The sequence below is a fragment of the Miniopterus schreibersii genome (assembly GCF_964146895.1).
Source record: "Miniopterus schreibersii genome assembly, chromosome: X".
NCBI classification, from domain to species: domain Eukaryota; kingdom Metazoa; phylum Chordata; class Mammalia; order Chiroptera; family Miniopteridae; genus Miniopterus; species Miniopterus schreibersii.
The window spans coordinates 57144430-57165565 of NC_138104.1; the positions used below are offsets into that span (position 1 = coordinate 57144430).

The 21136-nt window shown below is 45.8% G+C and overlaps 2 protein-coding genes across 4 annotated transcripts in view; one reads left to right on the forward strand and one right to left on the reverse strand.

The window, feature by feature from the left end:
• NHSL2 (NHS like 2) overlaps positions 1-17159 on the reverse strand; it is a gene marked incomplete at its 5' end in the record, with an annotated part of 299412 nt that extends 282253 nt beyond the window's left edge. For both annotated transcript variants that reach the window (XR_013998009.1, XM_081125819.1), the window contains one exon: positions 16648-17159. Coding sequence is in view for 1 of the 2 variants with exons in the window: in XM_081125819.1 (XP_080981945.1) it covers positions 16648-16927 (280 nt within the window). The remainder of the gene's footprint in view (positions 1-16647) is intronic.
• The window catches only part of LOC308551348 (uncharacterized protein CXorf49-like), a 40381-nt gene continuing 35852 nt past the window's right edge, over positions 16608-21136 (forward strand). The window contains exon 1 of one of the 2 annotated variants that reach the window (XM_081125829.1): positions 16608-16837. The gene's annotated coding sequence lies outside the window, so the exon portion shown is untranslated. The remainder of the gene's footprint in view (positions 16838-21136) is intronic. The other variant, XM_081125830.1, reaches the window with a different exon arrangement.

Genomic DNA, 21136 nt, shown 5'->3' on the forward strand with positions numbered 1-21136 from the left:
GTTTGGATATTTTGTAGATCCTGAGAATCAGACTATAAATTGCCAGGCAGTTAATTACACTGTTCTCAGAAGCAAGTGATTTCAGTTAAAATAAAAACAGCTGAATCATTTTTAAAAGTCATCTCTTCTTTGAGTCCATTTTCCAAAGAAAAAAATATCTTTCAGATTTTCCCCTAGGTGAATTACAGAACATTCTTAAGAATCTATGCTGCCCAGCCAGGCGTGGCTCAGCGGTTGAGCATCGACAGAGGATCCAGGCGATCGGGGTTCGATTCCAGGCTAGGGCACATGCCCAGGTTGTAGGCTCGGTCCCCAGTCAGGGGCATGCAAGAGGCAGCCAATCAATGACTCTCTCATCATTGATGTTTCTATCTCTCTTTCCTTCTCCTTTCCTCTCTCTGAAATCAATAAATATATATTTTGAAAAAAAGAATCTATGCTATGTAGAAAGAAAAAAAAATAAAATAAAATGTCCCCACTCACAAAAACACAGGGGCATGAATAATATAGTTTTGGAATACAACTGGCTACACACAGCGAGGGACATACAGGCAGGTAGACTCTTGCTTTCTCTTCCTTCTTCTTTCTCACTGTGGCTTGGAGCCCTTCTTGGCTTGGACTTCTTGGGGGCTAAGGGCAGGACCTGGCTCTGCAAAGCAGGGAGGCCAAGGTCACCCAGGTTTCATTTGACCAAGGATAATGAAAACTTGAATGTGATCGAGAAAACCTGCAGTTACTATTATTACTCCATTTTAACCTTCCCAAGACCCTCCAGTATCCACCTCCTTGGCCAGCAACAGGATGTAAAGGCCTCTCCACCCCACTCACCCTGAGGGCTCATTCTGAATCAGAGGCGCCCTGTACCCTCTCCTCCTGAATCACTTGAGTTAGTTCCTCCCCCACACTAGCCAGGCCTTATACATGCTACTTCCTGAGTCAGGAATTCCTTCCCCCTCCTTCAACTGGCCAGGTCCAAATCATCCTTCAGAACTCAGATATCATATCCTCCTGGAAGCTTTTCCAAGCTTCCAGGCTGAGTCAGGTGCATCTCCTCTGCTTTCCCTTGTCCCCCCAGGCTTGTCTCCACAGTAGTACGATGATTCGATGCTCTCCCCATGGGACTGTGGGGCTGCGTTCTAGCTTGGCTCTATATCCCCAAAAACCAGCACAGGGCCAGGCCTGGAGTCAAATGGTCAATAAATGTATGATGACACATTGGTTCTGAATCAGAACTGCTGAGCAAGACTTCTGCTAACCGGGGAAGAAGTGGCCTGTTTTTGGGCCTCGGCTGTCTTCCCATTTTTTATTTTAAAGCAGCAGTATTTTCTCAGTACACATGCAGTTTGGGTTTTAAGGAGAGCTTAGCCACCAGTTGGCTCACTGGGTGTTTTAAACTTCTGTCCCCTTGACTGGCGGGCTGTAACTGAGCTTCAGCAATTCCTGGGTTTAACAACCACAAAACATTTTACTAAGAAAACTGTTTGAAAAATAATTTTGCACTGTTAATGGTTCTCGTCCTAAGGGTAAAGTCCTAAAAATGCATCCTGATTTTTGCTTTGTTTAGTTTTCATTATGCAACATGAAGCATAGTTGATTGTGAAGTCTCAACTCCCCTGTGACAGGGAGACTGACTTGAGATCAGTCTGCTGGCCTTGCAGCAAAGTGCTTTGTATCAGGAAAGTGTACACTATTAAGCCCTTTTCCTGTTCACAAGCTGAGCCATATGTACATAATCTAGATTTTTGTTTCCATTGTTTTTCACTTTTATAGCCTATTTTTGAAGATTAACATATTTGCAAAGATGATTGACTTGATCATTGCTAATCCTATGAGTGTTACAGAAAACTTGCTCTGACTATAAGTGTAAATCTTAAAAGGTGATACATCATAGTAGAGGGCTGAAACTTAAACCTGTATTTTTAAAAAAATCACCAAATCTATGTGAAAGCAAGTCAGTTCCTGTTATGCTGAAATAATGGGAGTTTTCATATTTTTCCTTTCTAACCACATTTCTAAAAGCATAAAAAATACCAGGTTTTTTTTCCTTTTTCACAGCCCTTGTATTCCAAAATACGTTAATTTTTTTTTGTCCATCAGTATTAACTATTGGGATACTACTGGTTTTGTATGTGTGTTTTTTCTTTGAGACGACAGTACATATAATAGAGGTACAATCTGTTGGATTTTTGTTTATGTATTTATTTCATTCGTTTGATTTATTTAAATTATTGATACTTAAGTTGTCAAACAGTAGACTTGTTTTATTTATGATATATTTCAGCTTAAAATTATCTTATTATATGTGGAAGTAAATATAAATTTGGTGTTTTGCAATCAAAAAAAAAAGTGTGATGGCTACAAAGAAGGAAGGAATTGAACTTAATAAGTAATTACTAAATGCCTGTTAGGTACCTAGCACCATTTTAGGGTCTGAAGATACAACAGTAAAAACAGACAACAACCTCTACCCTCAAGAAGCTTACATTCCATTAAGAAACTTACATTTTAGAAAGAGAGGAGATTCCAAGATGGGGGCAGACTCAGTGGAAGCTACACTGACACTCTCCCAGGACCAAACTGGAATTACAATTAAAATATAGAAAAACCATCCTGAATAATCAATTGCAACTGAAAAGAAGCTGGAGAGCACCCTCATAACCAAGGACCTAAAGTGGAGACTGCATAGAGACTGGTAGAAGTGTAGAGGTGCAAGAGGGCTGGCTGGGCTCCAACAGGCAGCAGCTGAAGTTCCTGAGGGGTATCTCAGCTGTAGGGGGTTCCCACTGAGAACTTTGGGGCCTGAACCTCATGCTGGGCTTCCCAGCCCAGAGCACCACGACTGAGAAAGGTGCCCACATAACATCTGACTTCCAAAAACAGCAGGGTTTCTGTCGGCCAGGGAGAGAAAGCTGGAAGTGCAGGCACCCTCTTAAAGAGCCAATGCACAAAGTTTCGTGTTCAGCCACTCACCTTGGGCTCTGGCAGAGGGAGGGCAGCCTGAACTAAAGCTGTGTGAGAAGAATCTGGGGTTTTAGGCTCTGGAGACAGAGCTCAGAGGGTGGCCATCTGGATTCCTGTGCTGAATCATTCCCCCATACTGCAGAAGACATCTTTCTCAGGCAGACCTTTTCCAGCCAAGCAGCTTTTGCCTGGGAGGGAAGCAATTACCCCACCCCACAGGAAAACCTCTTTAGCCCCACTCTGTGTAGTTCACACCTTGCTGTGGTATACAGCCTAAGGCTCATTAAGAGACTAAGATCAATCAGTCTGCAGGCAGAGGTGGATCTCTGGGAGCTTTGAGTCTTTGCCTGATCTGCTTCTGGACCTCGGCCTTGGAAAAGCAGACTTTGATGTGCATCTTGGTCCTGTCCAAATGCACCCAGCCCCAGCAGAGGGAACCTCACGCCATGGGTTGTTGATAGATCCAAACAGGGTACTCAAGGCCAGTCACAAATAGCGTCTGATATTGGAATCCACCAGAGACCTTCCAAAAAGACTGAGAGATCCACATAATGCTTAGAAACAACCCAAATAGGCTTACAAAATGGGGAGACAAAGAAACAAGCCCCAAATGAAAGAACAAAAGAAGTCTCCAGAAAAAGAGCTAAATGAAATGGAGATAAGCAATCTATCAGATATAGAGTTCAGAATACTGATTATAAGGATGCTCAACAGCATGAAAAAAGATATGGAACCTATGAAGGGAATTAAGACTGAGACAGCAGAAATAAAGAATACATTGGAAGGAATGAACAGCAGATTAGAAGAAGCTGAGGATCAGATCAGCAAATTAGAAGACAGTGTAGAGGGGGGAGGAAACAAGATGACAGCGTAGGTAACAGCTGCACCCCTCGCCTCCTGCAACCACATCAAAATTACAACTAAAATACAGAACAACCATCATTCAGAGCCTCCTGAAACCTGGCTGAACAGAAGCCCTACAACCAGGGAACTAAAGGAGCACTGAGACCGGTAGGAGGGGTGGAGACGCGGGCGGATCCGGGCTGAATTGTAGAGACTCGGCGGCGGGCCCACACCCAGTGCCGCGGTTGAAACCCAGGAGGGAATCTCAGTGGTGGGGGTTTCCCGGAGGAGTGAGGGGTCGCAGCACCACAGCAGGCCCCCAGCCCAGGGCTCCAAGGCCAGAAAGAAAAGTCCCCAAAACTCCAGGCTATGAAACCAGTGAGGACTGTCTCTGAGGGTCGTGGAGGCTGTGGGAGCCCCATCAGCTCCTCTTAAAGGGCCCGCACACGGACTCACTCAGACACGCTCCCTCCTCTGAGCCCCAGCACCAGGTAGCAGCTTGAAAGAAACCTGGGACACTTGGGGAGGAACTAACCTGCCTGAAATCCAGGTGAGAGGTGGCGGGGCAGCTTTCTCCCAGGCAGAAGAGCTGCCAGAGGCCATTGCTCCTTTGGTGAGTCCTCCCCGCACACAGCCAGCAGGCAGGCACCATATTTGAATTGCCAGCACCTGACTCACACCTTTGGACCCGCCCCTCCCTACCTGCAAGCTCATCCAGGCCATTTCCAGAGCTTTTCTACCCAAGTGGCCTCTCCAGCCTTATGCTTAGGAGTTTCCTAAAATCTCTCAAACAAGCAGCAGTGGGCCCCATACAGCTTGATAAGTGGCCCCAGGCCTGGCACTAGTGGCAGCCTGCATTGGCTCATAGCTTGGCCTCTCCTGGACACCTCCAAGCCCAGCACAAGTAGCAGCCATCTACGGATTGCTGTGTAGCTCAGGCTGGGTGGCCCTGGGCAAGGCACTGGCACAGGCTGACTTTGAACCTCCCAGGAGGCCTCAGAGCCAGTGCACCTGGTGGTCAGACTCGACCATGCTGGATTACAACCCTATGATATCCACAAGTGACACACTCAAGGGACACACTTGTTGAACACCAAAGCTCCACTGAAGTAAATCCTGATCCATACAGGTGTCTCCAGCACAACAGCTCTTTGGCTGTAGTTGCAGCTGGTCCTCACAGCTGATTGGTCTGGGGGTCAGTTCCTCCCAGTGACACCAACAGCACCCAAGGCTCAACTACAACAGGACAGTGCACACAGCCCACACAGGGGAGCACCGAGAAGGCCCAGCTCAGGTGACTGGGGAGGCTGAGCCACTGGACTCTATAGGACACCTACTACACAAAGCCACTCTACTAATTCCAGGAGACATAGCAGCTCTACCTAATACATAAAAACGAACACCAGGAAGCAGCCAAAATGCGGAGGCAAAGAAACATGTCACACAAAAAAGAACAGAAGAAATCTCTAGAAGAGGAACTAAATGAAATAGATCCAAGCAAGCTAACAGATACAGAGTTCAGAATAATGGTTATAAGGATGCTCAAGGATATTAGTAAGAGTATGACGAAAATAATTGAGAAAATTGATGCTACACGAACTGAAATGAAGAATAATTTACAGGGAATCAACAGTAGAGTAGAAGACACTGAGAATCCAATCATCAATTTGGAACATGAAGAAACAAAAAACATCCAACCAGAAGAGCAAAAAGAAAAAAGAATCCAGAAATATGAAGATAGCATAAGGAGCCTCTGGGACAACTTCAGGAGGCCAACATTCTTATTATTGGGGTCCCAGAAAGAGAGGAAAGAGAGCAAGGAATTGAAAACCTATTTGAAAAAATAATTACAGAAAAGTTCCCCTACCTGGGGGAAAAAATGGACTTACAAGTCCAGGAAGCAGAGGGTCCCAAACAAGAGGAACCTAAAGAGGCTCACAGCAAGACACATCAAAATTAAAATGCCAAAGGTTAAAGACAAAGAGAGAATCTTAAAAGCAGCAAGAGGAGAAATAAGATGGTAGCATAGGTAATAGCTGCACCCGCCGCCTCCAACAACCACATCAAAATTACAACTAAAATACAGAACTACCGTAACTCCCGAGACCTGGCTGCACAGAAGCCCTACCACCAGGGAACTGCAGAAGCACCAAGACCAGTAGGAGGGGCGCAGATGCGGGCAGATCGGGGCTGAATCATAGACGTACCGCAGGCCCACACCCGGTGCCCTGGTTGAAACCAGGGAGGGAATCTTGGCAGTGGAGGTTTTCTGGAGGAGTGAGGGGTCCCAACCCCACAGCAGGCCCCAGCCCAGGGCTCCAGGGCCAGGAAGAGATGTCCCCACAACTCCGGGCTGTGAAACCAGTGGGGACTGTGGCTGAGGGTCCTGGAGGCTGCGGGAGCCCCAGGCTTTCCTCTTAAAGGGCCCGCACACGGACTCACTCAGACATGCTCCCTCTCAGCCCAGTGCTAGGCAGTACCTTGAAAATAACCTGGGACATTTGGGGAGAAACTAACCTGCCCGAAATCCAGGCAAGAGGTGGAGGGGCAGCTTTCTCCCAAGAAGAAGAGCTGGCAGAGGCCATTGCTTCTTTGGCAAGTCCTCCCCTCACACAGCCGGCAGGCAGGCGCCATATTTGAATCGCCAGCACCTGACTTAAACCTTTGGACCCGCCCTGTGATTCCTGGAGGTCCCACACCTCCCCACCTTCAAGCTCATCCAGGCCATTTCCAGGGGGTTTTCTGTGCAAGTGGCCTCTCGAGCCTCATGCTTAGGACTTTCCTAAAATCTCTCAAACAAGCAGCAGCGGGCCCCATACAGCTTGATAAGTGGCCTCAGGCCTGGCACTAGTGGCAGCCTGCATTGGCTCATAGCTTGGCCTCTCCTGGACAACTCCAAGCCCAGCACAAGTAGCAGCCATCTACGGTTTGCTGAGTAGCTCATGCTGGCTGGCTCTGGGAAAGGCACTGGCACAGGCTGACTTTGCACCTCCCGGAAGGCCCCAGAGACAGTGCACCTGGTGCTTAGACTCGACCACGCTGGATTACAACCCTACCACATCCATGAGTGACACTCAAGGGCCCACTTGGTGAACACCAAAGCTCCACTGAAGTAAATCCTAGTTCATAAGGGTGTCTCCAGCACAGAAGCTCTTTGGCTATAGTTGCAGCTGGTCCTCACAGCTGATTGCTCTGAGGGTCAGTTCCTCCCAGTGACTCCAACAGCAACCAAGGCTCAACTACAACAGGGCAGTGCACAAAGTCCACACAGGGGAGCACCTAGAAGGTCCAGCTCAGGTGACTGGGGAGGCTGAGCCACTGGACCCTACAGGACACCTACTACACAAAGCCACTCTACTAATTCCAGGAGACATAGCAGCTCTACCTAATACATAGAAACAAACACCTGGAAGCAGCCAAAATGTGGAGGCAAAGAAACATGTCACAAAGGAAAGAACAGAAGAAATCTCTAGAAGAGGAACTAAATGAAAGAGATCCAAGCAAGCTAACAGATACAAAGTTCAGAATTTTGTTTATAAGGATGTTTAAGCAGGCTATTAGGGAAATAACTGAGAAAATTGATAACATAATAAAGTACCAATTTGAAATGAAGGCTACATGAACTGAAATGAAGAATAATTTACAGGGAATCAACAGTAGAGTAGAGAACTCTGAGAATCAAATCAGCAATTTGGAATATGAGGAAACAAAAAACACCCAACCAGAAGAGCAAAAAGAAAAAAGAATCCGGAAATATGAAAATAGTATAAGGAGCCTCTGGGACAGCTTCAAGAGTCCCAACATTCGTATTATTGGGGTGCTAGAAGAGGCAGAAAGAGACCAAGGAATTGGAAATCTATTTGAAAAAATAATTACAGAAAACTTCCCCTACCTGAGGAAAGAAATAGACTTACAAGTCCAGGAAGCACAGAGGAACCCAAAGAGGCCCACAGCAAGACACATCATAATTAAAATGACAAAGGTTAAAGACAAAGAGAGAATCTTAAAAGCAGCAAGGGAGAAGCAGTTAGTTACCTACAAGGGAGCACCCATATGACTGTCAGCTGATTTCTCAAAAGAAACTTTGCAAGCCAGAAGGGAGTGGCAAGAAATATTCAAAGTGGTGAAAAACATGGAACTACAACCAAGATTGCTCTACCCAGCAAAGCTATCATTTAGAATTGAAGGTCAAATAAAGAGCTTCACAGATAAGAAGAAGCTGAAGGAGTTCATCACCACCAGACCAGCACTACAGGAAAAGTTGAAGGGTCTTCTTTAAGAAGAAGCTAATGAACAAAAGAATCTGATGAACTAAATAGATTCAGAGACATTGATGCATGCAACAGACGATCATATTTCAGAGGGAAGAGGGAAGGGGGTGGAGGGTGGGAAGAGATTAACCAAAGAAGTTATATGCATATATGCATAACCCATGGACACAGTCAATAACGGAGGAAAGGGGGTGGGAGCGAAGTGGAGGGGATCAATTGGGGAAAATGGGATACCTGTAATACTCTCAACAATAAAGATAAATTTAAAAAGAAAAAAAAAAAGCAGCAAGAGAAAAGCAATTAGTTACCTACAAGGGAGCACCCATACGACTTTCAGCTGATTTCTCAACAGAAACTTTGCAGGCCAGAAGGGAGTGGCAAGAAATATTCAAAGTGAGGAAAAACATGGAACTACAACCAAGATTAATCTACCCTGCAAAACTGTCATTTAGAATTGAAGGTCAAATAAAGAGCTTCTCAGACAAGGAAAAGCTAAAAGAGTTCATCACCACCAAACTAGCACTACAGGAAATGTTGAAGGGTCTTCTTTAACAAGAAACTAATGAACAAAAGAAACTGATGAACTAAATAGATCCAGAGACATTGACGGATGTAACACAGGATCATATTTCAGAGGGAAGGGGGGTGGAGGGTGGGAAGAGATTAATCAAAGAAGTTATATGTGTATATGCATAACCCATGGACACAGACAATGATGGGGTGAAAGCCTGGAGAGGGGGTGGGAGCGAGGTGGAGGGGGTCAATTGGAGGGAAAAAAGGGACACCTGTAATACTTTCAACAATAAAGATAAAGTTAAAAAAAAAAAGACAGGGTAGAAAAAAATCACTCAATCAGAGAACCAAAAACAAAAAAACAATTAAAAAACAGGAGGACAGTTTAAAGGAGCTGTGGGACAACATGAAACATAACAATATTCATATTATAGGACTGCCAGAAGAGGTTGAAAGTAAACAAGGGTTAGAGAATTTGTTTGAAGAAATAATGGCAGAAAAATTCCCAAATCTGGTTAAGGAAAAAGCCACACAAGTTCAGGGGACACACAGAGTCCCAAGCAAGAAGAACCCAAAGAGGTTCACGCCCAGACACATCATAATTAAAATGCCAAAAATTAAAGACAAAGAGAGAATCTTGAAGGCAGCAAGAGAAAAGCAATCTGTTACCTACAAAGGAGCTCCCATAAGACTGTCAGCTGACTTTCTCATCAGAAACTGTACAGGCCAGAAAGGAATGGCATAAAGTATTCAAGGTAATGCAAAACAAGGATCTGAAACCAAGACTACTCTATCCAGCAAGGCTATCATTCAAAATAGAGGGTGAAATAAAGAGCTTCCCAGACAAAAAAAAAAAAAAACCTAAAGAAGTTTATCACCACCAAAGCAGCATTGCAAGAAATGTTAAAGGGACTGTTCTAATAATAAGAAGAAATAGAGAGAAGCATAGGCAAATAAAGAATTAAAATGGCAATAAATAAGGATCTATCAATAATAACCTTAAGGACTTTAAGGGACAGATCAACAGCAATACAGTCACAGTCGGGGACTTTAACACCCCACTGACTTCACTGGATAGATCTTCCAGACAAACAGTTAACACAGAAACAGTAACTAAATGGCACACTAGATCAGATGGATTTAATTCACTTTACAGAACATTTCACCCCAAAGCTGCAGATTATACATTCCTCTCAAGTACATATGGGTCATGCTCAAAGATAGACCACATGTTAGGACACAAAACAAGTTCAGGAAGATTGAAATCATATCAAGCATCTCAGATCACAATGGCATGAAATTAGAAATCAACTACATTAAAAACACTCAAAAACATTCAAACACATAGAGGCTAAATAACTGTTATTAAGCAATGAATGGGTTACCAATAAAATCAGGAAAGAAATCAAAAACTTCCTGGAAACAAATGAAAATGAACACACTACAACCCAAAATCTAAGGGACACAGCAAAAGCAGTCCTGAGAGGGAAGTTCATAGCACTACAGGCCTACCTCAAAATCTAGAAAAATTTTTAATAAGCTATCTAACCCTACAACTTGAAGAATTAGAAAGCTCCCCTGGGGAGCCATCCAGACCAGGGCTTTTGTTTGCTGGGAGTTTTTTTACTACTGCTTCGATTTCATCAGTTGTTATTAGCCTATTCAGGTTTTCTGATTCTTCCTGATTCAGTTTTACATGATCTCACTCATATGTGGACTCTAATAAATAATATAGACTGAGGAACAAAATAGATCCAGAGACACAGAAGCATGGAACAGACTGATGAATCTCAGTTGTGAGGGAGGGTGGGGGAGTGGGTGGGGAGAGATTAATCAAAGAACTTATATGTATATAAGCATAACCTGTGGACACATACAATAGTGTGGTGAAGGCCTGGGGGGGAGCAGATGTGGGGTGGAGGGGATCAATGGGGAAAAAGGGGGGATATCTATAATACTTTCAACAATAAAGATAAAAAGGAGAGGAGGTGGGAGGAAGGGACAGAATGCTGTCCATGGCTCAAACCTCCCAAGTTAAAGAACTGATACCTAGTGGTATTGGAAACAATCAAACCCACTGCCTCACACACAAAGCACCTTGCTGCAAGCCTCCTCATGCAAACACTTAGTCAACATGCTTCCTGTTTTTGACATTATTAATGTAGTCTTGCCCATTAAGATATTGCCATCCAGTGCACTCTAACTTGAAAACTTCAGTGACGGCTTATCTAAGTGAAATCATGGAATTCTGTGAGCAAGAAAGTTAAGCCAGTGGTTCCCAACTGAAAGTAAAGGACTCCAGAGGACCATGGAGTTAGCACACGAAGTAGGTGAGTTTGAGGATCCACCAAGCACTGTCCATCTACTGAGTAAGCATCACCCTGCCTGTGTGAAAAGAAGGTCTTCAGTTTTAAATCTACTAATTCATGTAATCACATCACCGAATTCACAGGAGCATTCTGTCATTGTTTTTATTTTTGTTTTTACCATAAGGGATTCTGAAAGTCGAAATTCCATCCTCGGATCCCAAACCAGACTGAATGAAAAATCGTCTGGGTTGTGGACTGGAGTCCTGGTTCTGGTTGTCGGCTCTCCCCCACCCCTGCAGACTGGGAGACCTTTGAAGGGAAAGATGATCTGATTTACTTCTGGTGTCTAGCACCCAACACAAGAGTGAGAGGGTGGAAGGAGACAGGGCCCAAACACAGTTTTACCCTCTCTTCAAGGCTAAAAGGTAATGATCTGAGGATAAGGTGACTTGAAGCCCTCAGAAAGGGTTTATAGAGCAATAAAGCTTTGTAAGCCTGGTAAGCTACTTAAGCTTTGAATAATAATAAAACCATACTTTGAAATGTGTATGCTAAATACATTTTTAGTAATAATTTTACTTTCTCATTTCCCTTGATTTTTATTAAAAGTGCATTTGAAAATGCCAACCAGGCTCTGCTATAATAACAGAAAATAGTTAGGATGTGGTTGTGTAACAAGGAGTGTCCACAATTGAATTTAAAAAGCTATAAGGGAGACTAGCAGATATAAAGATATAGAAGGATTATGAGTGAAATACCCCAGCGGAAAGGTAACCTTCAGTATCAGGGGTCACTGACCCAGCCACTCCTTCCCACCTGAAGATTGTTTTTCCAAAATTATTTCCCACTCAAAACTTAAAGGAGACTGTGTTTTGTTTTAAGAAGGGAGACTGCTGCCTCACATCTATTCTCTACATGATACAAGGTTGGCCTTCCTTCCTCCTCTCCACCTCCAGCTCATTCCCCAAGTCCCAACTGAAGAAATCACAAGGGCCCTATACTTTAGAGCATCTCACAGTTACCAAAGTTAGCAGGAGACATTCCTCATCCTGGATAGGTTCCAGCTAGAAAAAAAGTGCCAGGGCTGTGACTCTCAATGAACAACTAACTTTGAACTTAGCATCACTGCAGAGGGCAGAGCACCACTGTGGATGTCAGAAGGCCTGGCTTCTAGATCAAGGCCTCCTGCCACTGACCTGCTGTGTGACCTAGCCAGTGCCACATTCCCCAATAGACATTAAAACACACCAAGGACACCAACAACAGGAGTACAAGAGAGAGAGAATGCAAGAATCTAAAAAGAAGCCATTTTAATTTCAGCATACATGTGGAACTTCAAGTAGTTTCCAAAAAATAACATTTTATTTGAAGATTTTGTATTGCTTTAATTTGCAATTATGTATGGACAGAATTACATATGGACAGACACTATAGTCTTTTTAGCATTTAGGGCTACTAAAGATCTTGATCCAGCTTGGTGCCTTTTCTGAGACTCAGTAATCAAGAGTTTTTGGTGCCATGTAGTATAAACCGATTCCACGCAAGCCAGAGAAGTACAGGGACAGATGATTTGAATTCATCACTCTCCTCCTGACATCTAATCAACTTCATAAAGGTCAAAGTTGAGCCAAAGAGCCATAACTTGAATCTTCTCCTATTACTCTACTATTCCATCATCCTGACGCTTTTATCGCTTTAGCGTTCATGTGTCTAAAAAAGGAGATTAATTTTCTTGTTTCTAAAGTGGAGGATATTCTCGTCGACATTTTGGTGTCCAAATTTCCCAGAAAGATGTTTTCAACACATGGAAATACCATGAAGTAGACCAGGAATTTCATGGTATTTAAAAGAAAATGGGCCTGCTCCCCTCCTCCTCACTCTGTCAAGCCACTGTCCCAAGGGTCTCTGGAGCAAGAAAGAGACAAAGTAAACCCTGGCATAGTGCCTGTTCCAAGACCCCAAAATCCCCCCTGCTCCATTCCACTCAAGCAGGCCATGCCCCCTCCACAGGAACAATGATGGTCAGATTTAGGGTCTACAACACCTCATCTAAAATGGAAAACTGGCTAAAGTCTAGAGGTGAAGCTTTCATTGTTCATCTCCATATAGATTTACAATAGTCTCTTCTCTCACTGTAATTATTATTTAAACATAAATAAACCAGCTATCCTTTATGATTTGGAGCCAGAGTTGCCACAACATTGGAAAATCAAGAGACAGGAATTTAACATAAGGATGAAGAGGGAGTTTCCACCATCAATCCAAGCCAAAATAATTGCAATAGGAACAGAGCATCCTTCCCACAGCTAGATCATAGGCTAGTGTAGTATGATAGTTTCCCAGTGTTATTAAACATACCTAAAGTTGATTAGTGCTTCAGTGACTTCCTTGCTCACACAGGAGATAATATACCCCTAGGCGAATGGTCTGATTGCTTTTGTAATTATCAACTAAGCACCTACAAACATTAAATAGATCTCTAAGGGAAGAATTGGAGAGCTTGGATTGATTCAGCATATGGCAGCAGGCATGGAGCTATTTCCCACTGGTTTTGACCATGCCATTCTTGAGATGAAGAGTATAGAGTACAGGACACGGATGCAATAAAATGAGTCACATGCAAAGCCAGATATGAGGAAAAACTCAAGTTATAAGAAGGGCCATGCCAAGGGTTTGGCAGCAGCCACAGACCCACGACCAGAGGAGCCCAGTAAAGTCCTGTAGCAGGCCCTCCTCTCCTCCCACTTCTCACCCCATACCAGTTATAGGATCTTCTTTAGTAGTCTCAAAGGGGTTCAAGTTACCAAAGAACAGCCTTCAGTGGAAGATAGGGTGTTGCCAAGCAACCAGCCCAACCCAAGTCCTACCTTTGTAACTTTGAAGATGGGGGGGGGGTGACCCCTGATTGTGTAGAGGAGCACTTTGGACTCCTTTAGCATCACCTTTCTCTTCCTCTGTCTCTCTCCTTCTCTTCTCCCTGTTCTTCCCTTCTGCCTCCCAGGGCTCCAGGCCAGCCTGCAGTCTGGCCGCCAGAAACCTGAAGGCTATGGGCCAGCCTGGCTTGCCATCACTCAGTCTGTAGGTGGCAACCAAGCTGTCCCTGCAGAGAGGCCACAAGCTGCTAGCCTGTCAGGTGTCATTCACCCTGGCCATGTTGCTTCCAAATTTTCCTCTCTCTTTCCCAGGTCTTTCAAGCTTCTGTGGTCAAAGAATTAGGTAGAGAAAGAATTTGGGGAAAATCTAACTAGATAGAGGATATATAGAGTAAAATGCTGAGTGGAAGTGATGACCACCAGCAAAATGGTCATTAAAAGAGTAAAAGTGCTAAGAGGAAAGACACAGGGAAGAAAAAAGGGCAAGACCTGACAATGGTAAAAAAAAAAGAGAGAGAGAGAAAGAGAGAGAGAGAGAGAGAGAGAATAAAATAAAAAAGGATATTTATTTATTTGGGACCAGATATAATATACAGCCTGCTGAATACCTTGTTGAAGCTTATGCTGGAGAAACAAAGGGCTGGCCAGATGGTACACCGATTATGCTCCCCAACTCTCTTTGCATTTGGCATTTATGCTCAGATCATTGCTGAGAAGACCTAATTTAAGTGCTACACACTCAAAGCTCCTGAAGAGAAAAGTGTGCAGTGGGAACCTCAAGGGGAGACTAAGGTAGGGCATTAGACCAGAAAATGGAAAAACCAGATCTTCTTGCCAAATTAAGGTAGCTGTGTTCTATTTAGTGCCTCTGAGCCCAGATACAAGTACATTCTCAAAGGCAAGTGCCCATACCAAAGATGAGTGCCCAGCTCTTGCAAACTTCAAAGAAACCAAACCAATACAATTTATCCTAAGAATTGTTCCCTTCTTTTAAAAGATATCTACGTAGTCCAGTGCACCAAAAGGTGAGAAGTTTGATTCCCGGTCAGGGTGCATGTGGGAGGCAACTGATGGATTTTCTCTCTCTCTCTCTCTCTCTCTCTCTCCCCTTTCCTCTCTCTCTAAAAATCAATAAAAACATATCCTTGGGTAAGAATTTAAAATAATAATAAAAATATATCCACATAAAGCTATTTCTTTCTAACCCAGCAGATCACTGGAAAGAGTTAGATTCCATAACAACTTGGTGAAGCTAGGCCTTCCCTTATGTGGAAAGGGTTCTCTAATTAGTGGGCAAAAAGGTACAAGTTGGAAGCACAGAGCTTCCTCCCTGTCCTTAACTTAACCTGCTAAATTCAGTAGGTGGCTCTCTGCAAGCTGTGTGGGGATTTTGAAAACTACTCCCCAAGTAGGCTTATCAGATTTCTCTTAGGCTAATCCTGGTAGTCAGTGGGACACCAGTAAAAAAAAAAAAAATCAACAATGACCTTCTTACCTTCTTTGTTAACTGAGAACTAACCAGATGTAGGGCCCCAGCTTTCCTGGTCCCCTGCCATGCAGAGGTCTCTGGTCCCCTGTCTATATTCCATCTGGCAGTCATCTGTATCTTCCACCTTCCTTTTCCCACAGGACCTGGTTCATTTTTCTCCACCAGTGCCCTCTGACATCTACCTCAGAGGTCAGATACCTTTTTGAAGAGGAATGTCAGGGCCTCTGACTTCTGTCCTAGTGGAAGGGGCAGGAGCAAGGTGGAGTCTGCAATGGACAGGGGCTGATCCAGGCAATTCTTTCCCAAGACAGCTGGAGGCTTGCACTCGAAAGTCAGCCAGTAGCCATCTTCTGCCCCACCAGTAGCCAACTTTCTGGCCACACTGCTCCTCTCCCTTAGCTTTCTGGTGGTGCCAATTGGCCCTGGTACTCGGCATGCCAGCTGTGGTCAGCATTGCCAGCATATTCAATCCCCTTGCTTTCAGCAAAAGGCAACATTCTACAGGAGTAGTGCACTTCCACGGAGAGAAAATTCCCCATGCAAAGTGTTAGGGTCCAAAGTAGTAAAGGACAAGGGTTCGCATTACCCTCCTACCCTCTCACGGGTCCTGCGTCCTCGGCCAGGACACCACTCCTTTTCTCAGGTATGGCTGATTCCTAAAACAATCACGAAACTGATGAAGGTTGCTTTAAATGGTTCTCTCAAGCAAATCTGTGAGTAGGGGTAGGGGATCAGCGAAGCCGAGGCCAGTCTCTCTTTCCCTCCCACCCTTCTCTGGCCACTCCTGGAGCAGCAGCTGAAACTCTTGGGGAGAAGCAGGCGGCTGGGCACTCAAGACACTCTTCTGAGTGAGAGCTTTGATCACACTCAAGTGCGAAGTTGCACAAGTTTAAAGCCAGTAGGCACCGCCGCTAGGCTCCTGAGGCCGGGTAGGTGGCTGGTGGCTGGGGCTTTTTCCGAAGTGGTCGGGCTCCTGGACTGGAGCAAAGACGCCAGCAGCGCGGCCATTTGGTTCCCGACGCCGAGGAGATGAGGGCGCCTCGGGCCTGGGGGCGGCGCTGAAGCTGTCCGGGACCCAGTGGCTCCCACCCCCGCCTTCCTCCCCCAGTTCCCCGGGAGGTGGCTGCCAACCCCAGAGCCGGGAACCCCGAGGGCACAGGTCCACTCAGGTCGGCACGGCCGGGTCCAGGAGCAGGAAGTTCCAGCAGGAGAGCAGTGGGTGGGGAGTCAGAGAAACAAGATCCCCTTACTCCCGGAGGGGAAGGGAGAAAAGTAAAGGGGAGGAGCGGGGAGGGCGGGGGAAGGGTAGGCGCTGAGTGGGCCCTCGCTCACTGGCGCCCCCAGAGGCGGGGTAGTCGCGGGGCGGCGAGCTGCCTGAGCGCTGTTACCTAGCTGGTTCTGGTCGTCCTCTGGGACAAGCAGGCGGCAGGGAAGGCGGCGGCGTAGGCGCACCGTGCGCCGGGCCAGGCTGTCGGTGCGGCGTCCCAAGGCCAACAGGTGCCCCTCGAGGTCCTCGAGCAAAGCCAGAGAGTGGCCACAGAGGTCAGCGAGCTGCCGGAGCAGGCTCAGCGCGGCCAGGTGGGTCACGTCGCGGAGCTCCGTCAGCGGGTGCCGCGGGGTGCGCGGGCACAGGCGCTGGGGTACCACCGTGCGCCTGTAGAACGGCATCCCGGGCGCGGGGCACCAGCCTGGCGGCGCGTCAGGCTTGCCACAAGTGGCGCCCCTGGCCCTAGGGCCCCTGAGCAGCGGTCCCAGCTCAGGGTGTAGCAGGCCCCGGGGCGTGAGCAGGCGAGCGAGCGAACGCGGGAGACGCTGGGCGGGGGCTGGGGTGGGAGTGAGGGGACAGGCTAACGGGTTCCCAGCCTGGGGCGCCAGCTCCCCCCGGGGTTGCGCACTCGCCGGAGCCACCAGTCCCTCTGACTCTGGTTCGCTGGGCTCCTCCTCCTCCCCGCCTTTCTCCACCTCCTCCTTCCACACTCAGCTACTTCGGGATCCCCCCACCCACCTTTTTTTTTTCCTTTTTTTTTTTTTTTTTCTGTCAGAGATTCGCAGATTAACGCTTGATCCGGGAGGGGAGGGAACGGGAAGTAGCAGTAAAAAGAGCGAGCTGGAGCGTGAAAGAAGGAATGTCCGCGTGAGTGGGGGAGGGGGGTTGCGTTTGGTGCAGTATGTGTACCGGGGTCTTCCTGCGGAGCTCGAGTCCTGGGACTGATAAAGTTGTTTTCCGTTGTTGTTGTTCTTTTTAACTCAAACTTTTATTCGCAAATAATAAAAATTCAAGCGCACCGGTGAGCAACCAGTGGAGACTGGCTGAATAGTTTGTCTTCATTCATCTAGCTTTCTTCATTCATCAAACGTGTACTCAGTGACACACAGAGGCTTAGACTAGGCTGAGTGCAGCCTTTTAGCTCCCAGGAGATTGGAAATGAGGGGGAAAGGACCAAATATCTTATTCCACTACTCAGGAGGTCAGTGTTTCAGGGGAGTCCCAGAGTGCCTGGACTTCTGTAAAGGCTCTGGAATGAATGAATGAAAACAAACTCAGTTCGGATGGAGAGACACTGCCCCTCATTTTAGGCAAAAAGAGAGCCCAAAGCCTGGCTGCACTGGGCTCCTGGGATGCCGGCAGAGGAGGCAGTACAGAAGCCAGGGTGTGCTTTCAGTGCTGGCAGTCCTGTGGTCTCGTCCAGATTTCAATCCATTGTAGAAGGTAGAAGAGTGGGGGACACTAGTGTCCTCAGAAAGCCAAAGTATGTCCCTGTGTATTTTGGGAGTTTCCATTCAGAACACTTATTTTCAACACATTGAGCTCCCATCTGATTCTCCTCTGGTTCCATTTCTTCTTTCTAGTAATTTTCTCCTCATCTTTTCTTCTAAAAATGTTCCCATCCTTGTAATCCTTTATAATCTATTAGTATAACATCTTGAACAGGATATGTGTCTGCACTAATAAGCCTGAGTGTGGCCTGTTTTCATTGATTCCTTTAGAGAATTGTCCCTTAAACAGCTCAAGAAGGCTCTACAACTAGTTAAGAGTAATCTGATTACCCTTCACAGTAAATAGATGTTCCTTGTTCAGTAAATTGGAACATGTATGCTATAAAAGTTGGGTTCAAACTAAAATAAGAATAAGCAAATGGGCAAAAGGCAACCCCTTTCTGAGCTGTAAACTTCAGTTGCAGAATGAGGACCCAAAGTTCTCTATTTGGTGAACTCAAACCTGAGCCAAGAGAGTAACTGGCAGGAAGTAGGGAATTAGCTGGACTCTCCAGGGATACTTTTCCTTGACCTATGGGCTGTTTAGACTGATCTCTGTTCCGGAAAAAAGGGAATGAGGCATGAGCAGACTGAAGGAGACTGTAGGCAGAGCTTCCCTGCCTGAGGGTCAGTCCTGGTGTCTGAGCTGCCCTCACTGCTCTAATTCCTGAACCTGATGAATCTTTCAAGGCTCTATAAAAACAAGCTCAACTCCAAGTAAATCAGCCTTGGCCCCATGCCCTTCCCCGCCCCCCCCCCCCCAGCTGAGTCTGCTCACTCCAGCCTTGTCAATGCCCTGGCCCTGGCTTTCATCAAGGAAACATCAAGGACTTGCAACTGGGCCATCTCAGAACAGAACCCCTCCTACCTTCCCAGGACCATATCAGGACTGCATGTACCATTGTAGAAGTCAAGGGAATATGTTTTTGCCTTCTTTCTTATCTCCACTCTCTTCCCAACAAGAAAGGCGAGAACTCCAGTGAAAGGCAGGCCTGGATATAGAGAGCCTCTGGGAATAGAGCACAGGGGCCTGGTTCTGGTCTGTGGCAGGAGAGTTGGGGTTCTAGAAGTGCCACACTCCAGCCAAGCTTTCCAGGGCAGGCAAGCAACCAAGGTGAAGAGTCCTGTCCTGTGTTCCCATGTCACCCTCCAGCACAACCTCTGCACAATTATCTTCATTTAATAGTAATAATTTTTTGTTTGTAATAATATTTCCTCCCTTACTAGACTGTTAACTCCATGAGGACACAACCCTACTTGTCTTGCTCACTTCTGTATGCCCAGTGCCAAGTCCAGCAACTGGCACACAGTAGGTACTCAGAAAATGTATGTAGATGAAGGACTAAATGAAGCTGGCTTATAGGCAGAAACTGATATGAAGAACCTTACTAAAGGATTTAATTTGGCCCAAGGGGCAATATAGAGTCACTGGATTCTGGAGAAGCACACTGTTTGAAGCAGGGAAAGAACCCTTGTCCTTTACTACTTTTCATGTGGAGGCAGTGGGAAGGGGCAAATGTGGAGTGCAAGGCTGCTCTGCACCCACATCCCCAGTGCCAAGGCTAGAAAGTGCTCTGTACATTAAAAATTTGCTTTGATTTGCCTATAAACCTTGACACTACACATTCAGAAGGAGAAAGAGGGAAAGTGCACAGGGGAGAAAGAAAGACCCCTAACAACCAAGCCATACCTGAAAACGCTGGGTGCTTCCTACCCATAACTCCCAGACTCAAGGCCTATAGCAGTTCATCTGTCACTGTGCTAGGGGTTGTGATCCGAGCCTAAGCTGGGACCACCTATAGAATGGGATATGGGTCTAACCTAGAAGCAAAGACTAAGAGAGTAGCCAGAGAAGTAGGAGGAAAATGGGAGAGTTGACCACTCACAACCAACAAGGCCCTTGCTTTCCTTCCCACCTCCAGTCCTGCCTATCTAACTGCTGCTAAGAACCAAGATTTTCAATAAAAACTGAATTTGAAAGAATAAATAAGTAACATAAGATATACTATTTCCCTTTCTCCAAGCGGGCAGTTTCCATAGCTGCCAAATGAGAACTGATGAGCAAACCTCATGCAACCTACCCACCTTCTTAGTACAGCAGTCAGACTTATGTTAAAAAGTTGCCCCCATGGAAGCAGGCACCTCCTCCCCTCCTACCCTGTCTTGACCCCTTCTGCCCCTTGTGCCCTTTCCTCATCCAAGAGCTATGTATTATTGTGATCAAATAAACAGAGAGATGCTAACAAAACAAAAAAACAGCTGCCCCCATGTTGCTACCTCTCAAATATAAGAATCTTGGAGGCTAAGCTGTGATGCCAGTTTTTTCTGTGACATTGTTCTATAATCAATCAACTATTTTATCTAAGTTGTAAGAATATACATTCCATTCCATACCCTCTTGACATGAGACTCAATAAAGATGCTTTACTTATAAATGAAAAAAATATATATAACCAGTAGGGTGGATAAAAAGGCTGTTCCTCAGTCCCCACTCTAACATTCTCTTGTTCCTTATTTCTAACTGTCTGTACCAAGGGAAATGAACAAGAATTAGCAAATACTAGATTGACTCTTTTTTAAATGTCATTTACCTTTTTTTGGAATTAAGGCTTGGCTCTGCAGTTAAGAACATTAGTAAACTCTCTCTTCTGAGACAGACCCAAAGAAATCAAACCAAACAGCCTGGCTGGCATGGCTCAGTGGTTGAGCATCAACCTATGATCCAGGAGACTGAGGTTCGATTCCCAGGTTGCAGCTCGGTCCCCAGTGAGGGGCGTGAGGCCGCAGCCAATCAATGACTCTCTCTCATCATTGATGTTTCTATCTCTCTCTCCCTCTCCCTTCCTCTCTCTGAAATCAATGAAAACGTATTTAAAAAACAAAACAAAAAAAATAATCAGAACAGAGCTTGTCTCAACGATGGCTTATGGAGACAAAACCCAGGCTAATCAATGACTACTCTGAAAAGAGTGGGAGCAGGGAGTGGAGCAGTGCTACAAGACTTGAGAGGAGAAAGCACATTTCTGCCATTGAGGCAACCTAGGCTTCCCAGGGAGGGGGGAGGAGTACACCCGGAGCTGGGCCTCCAAGGGTGAATTGGAAACTTACACAGCCATCAGT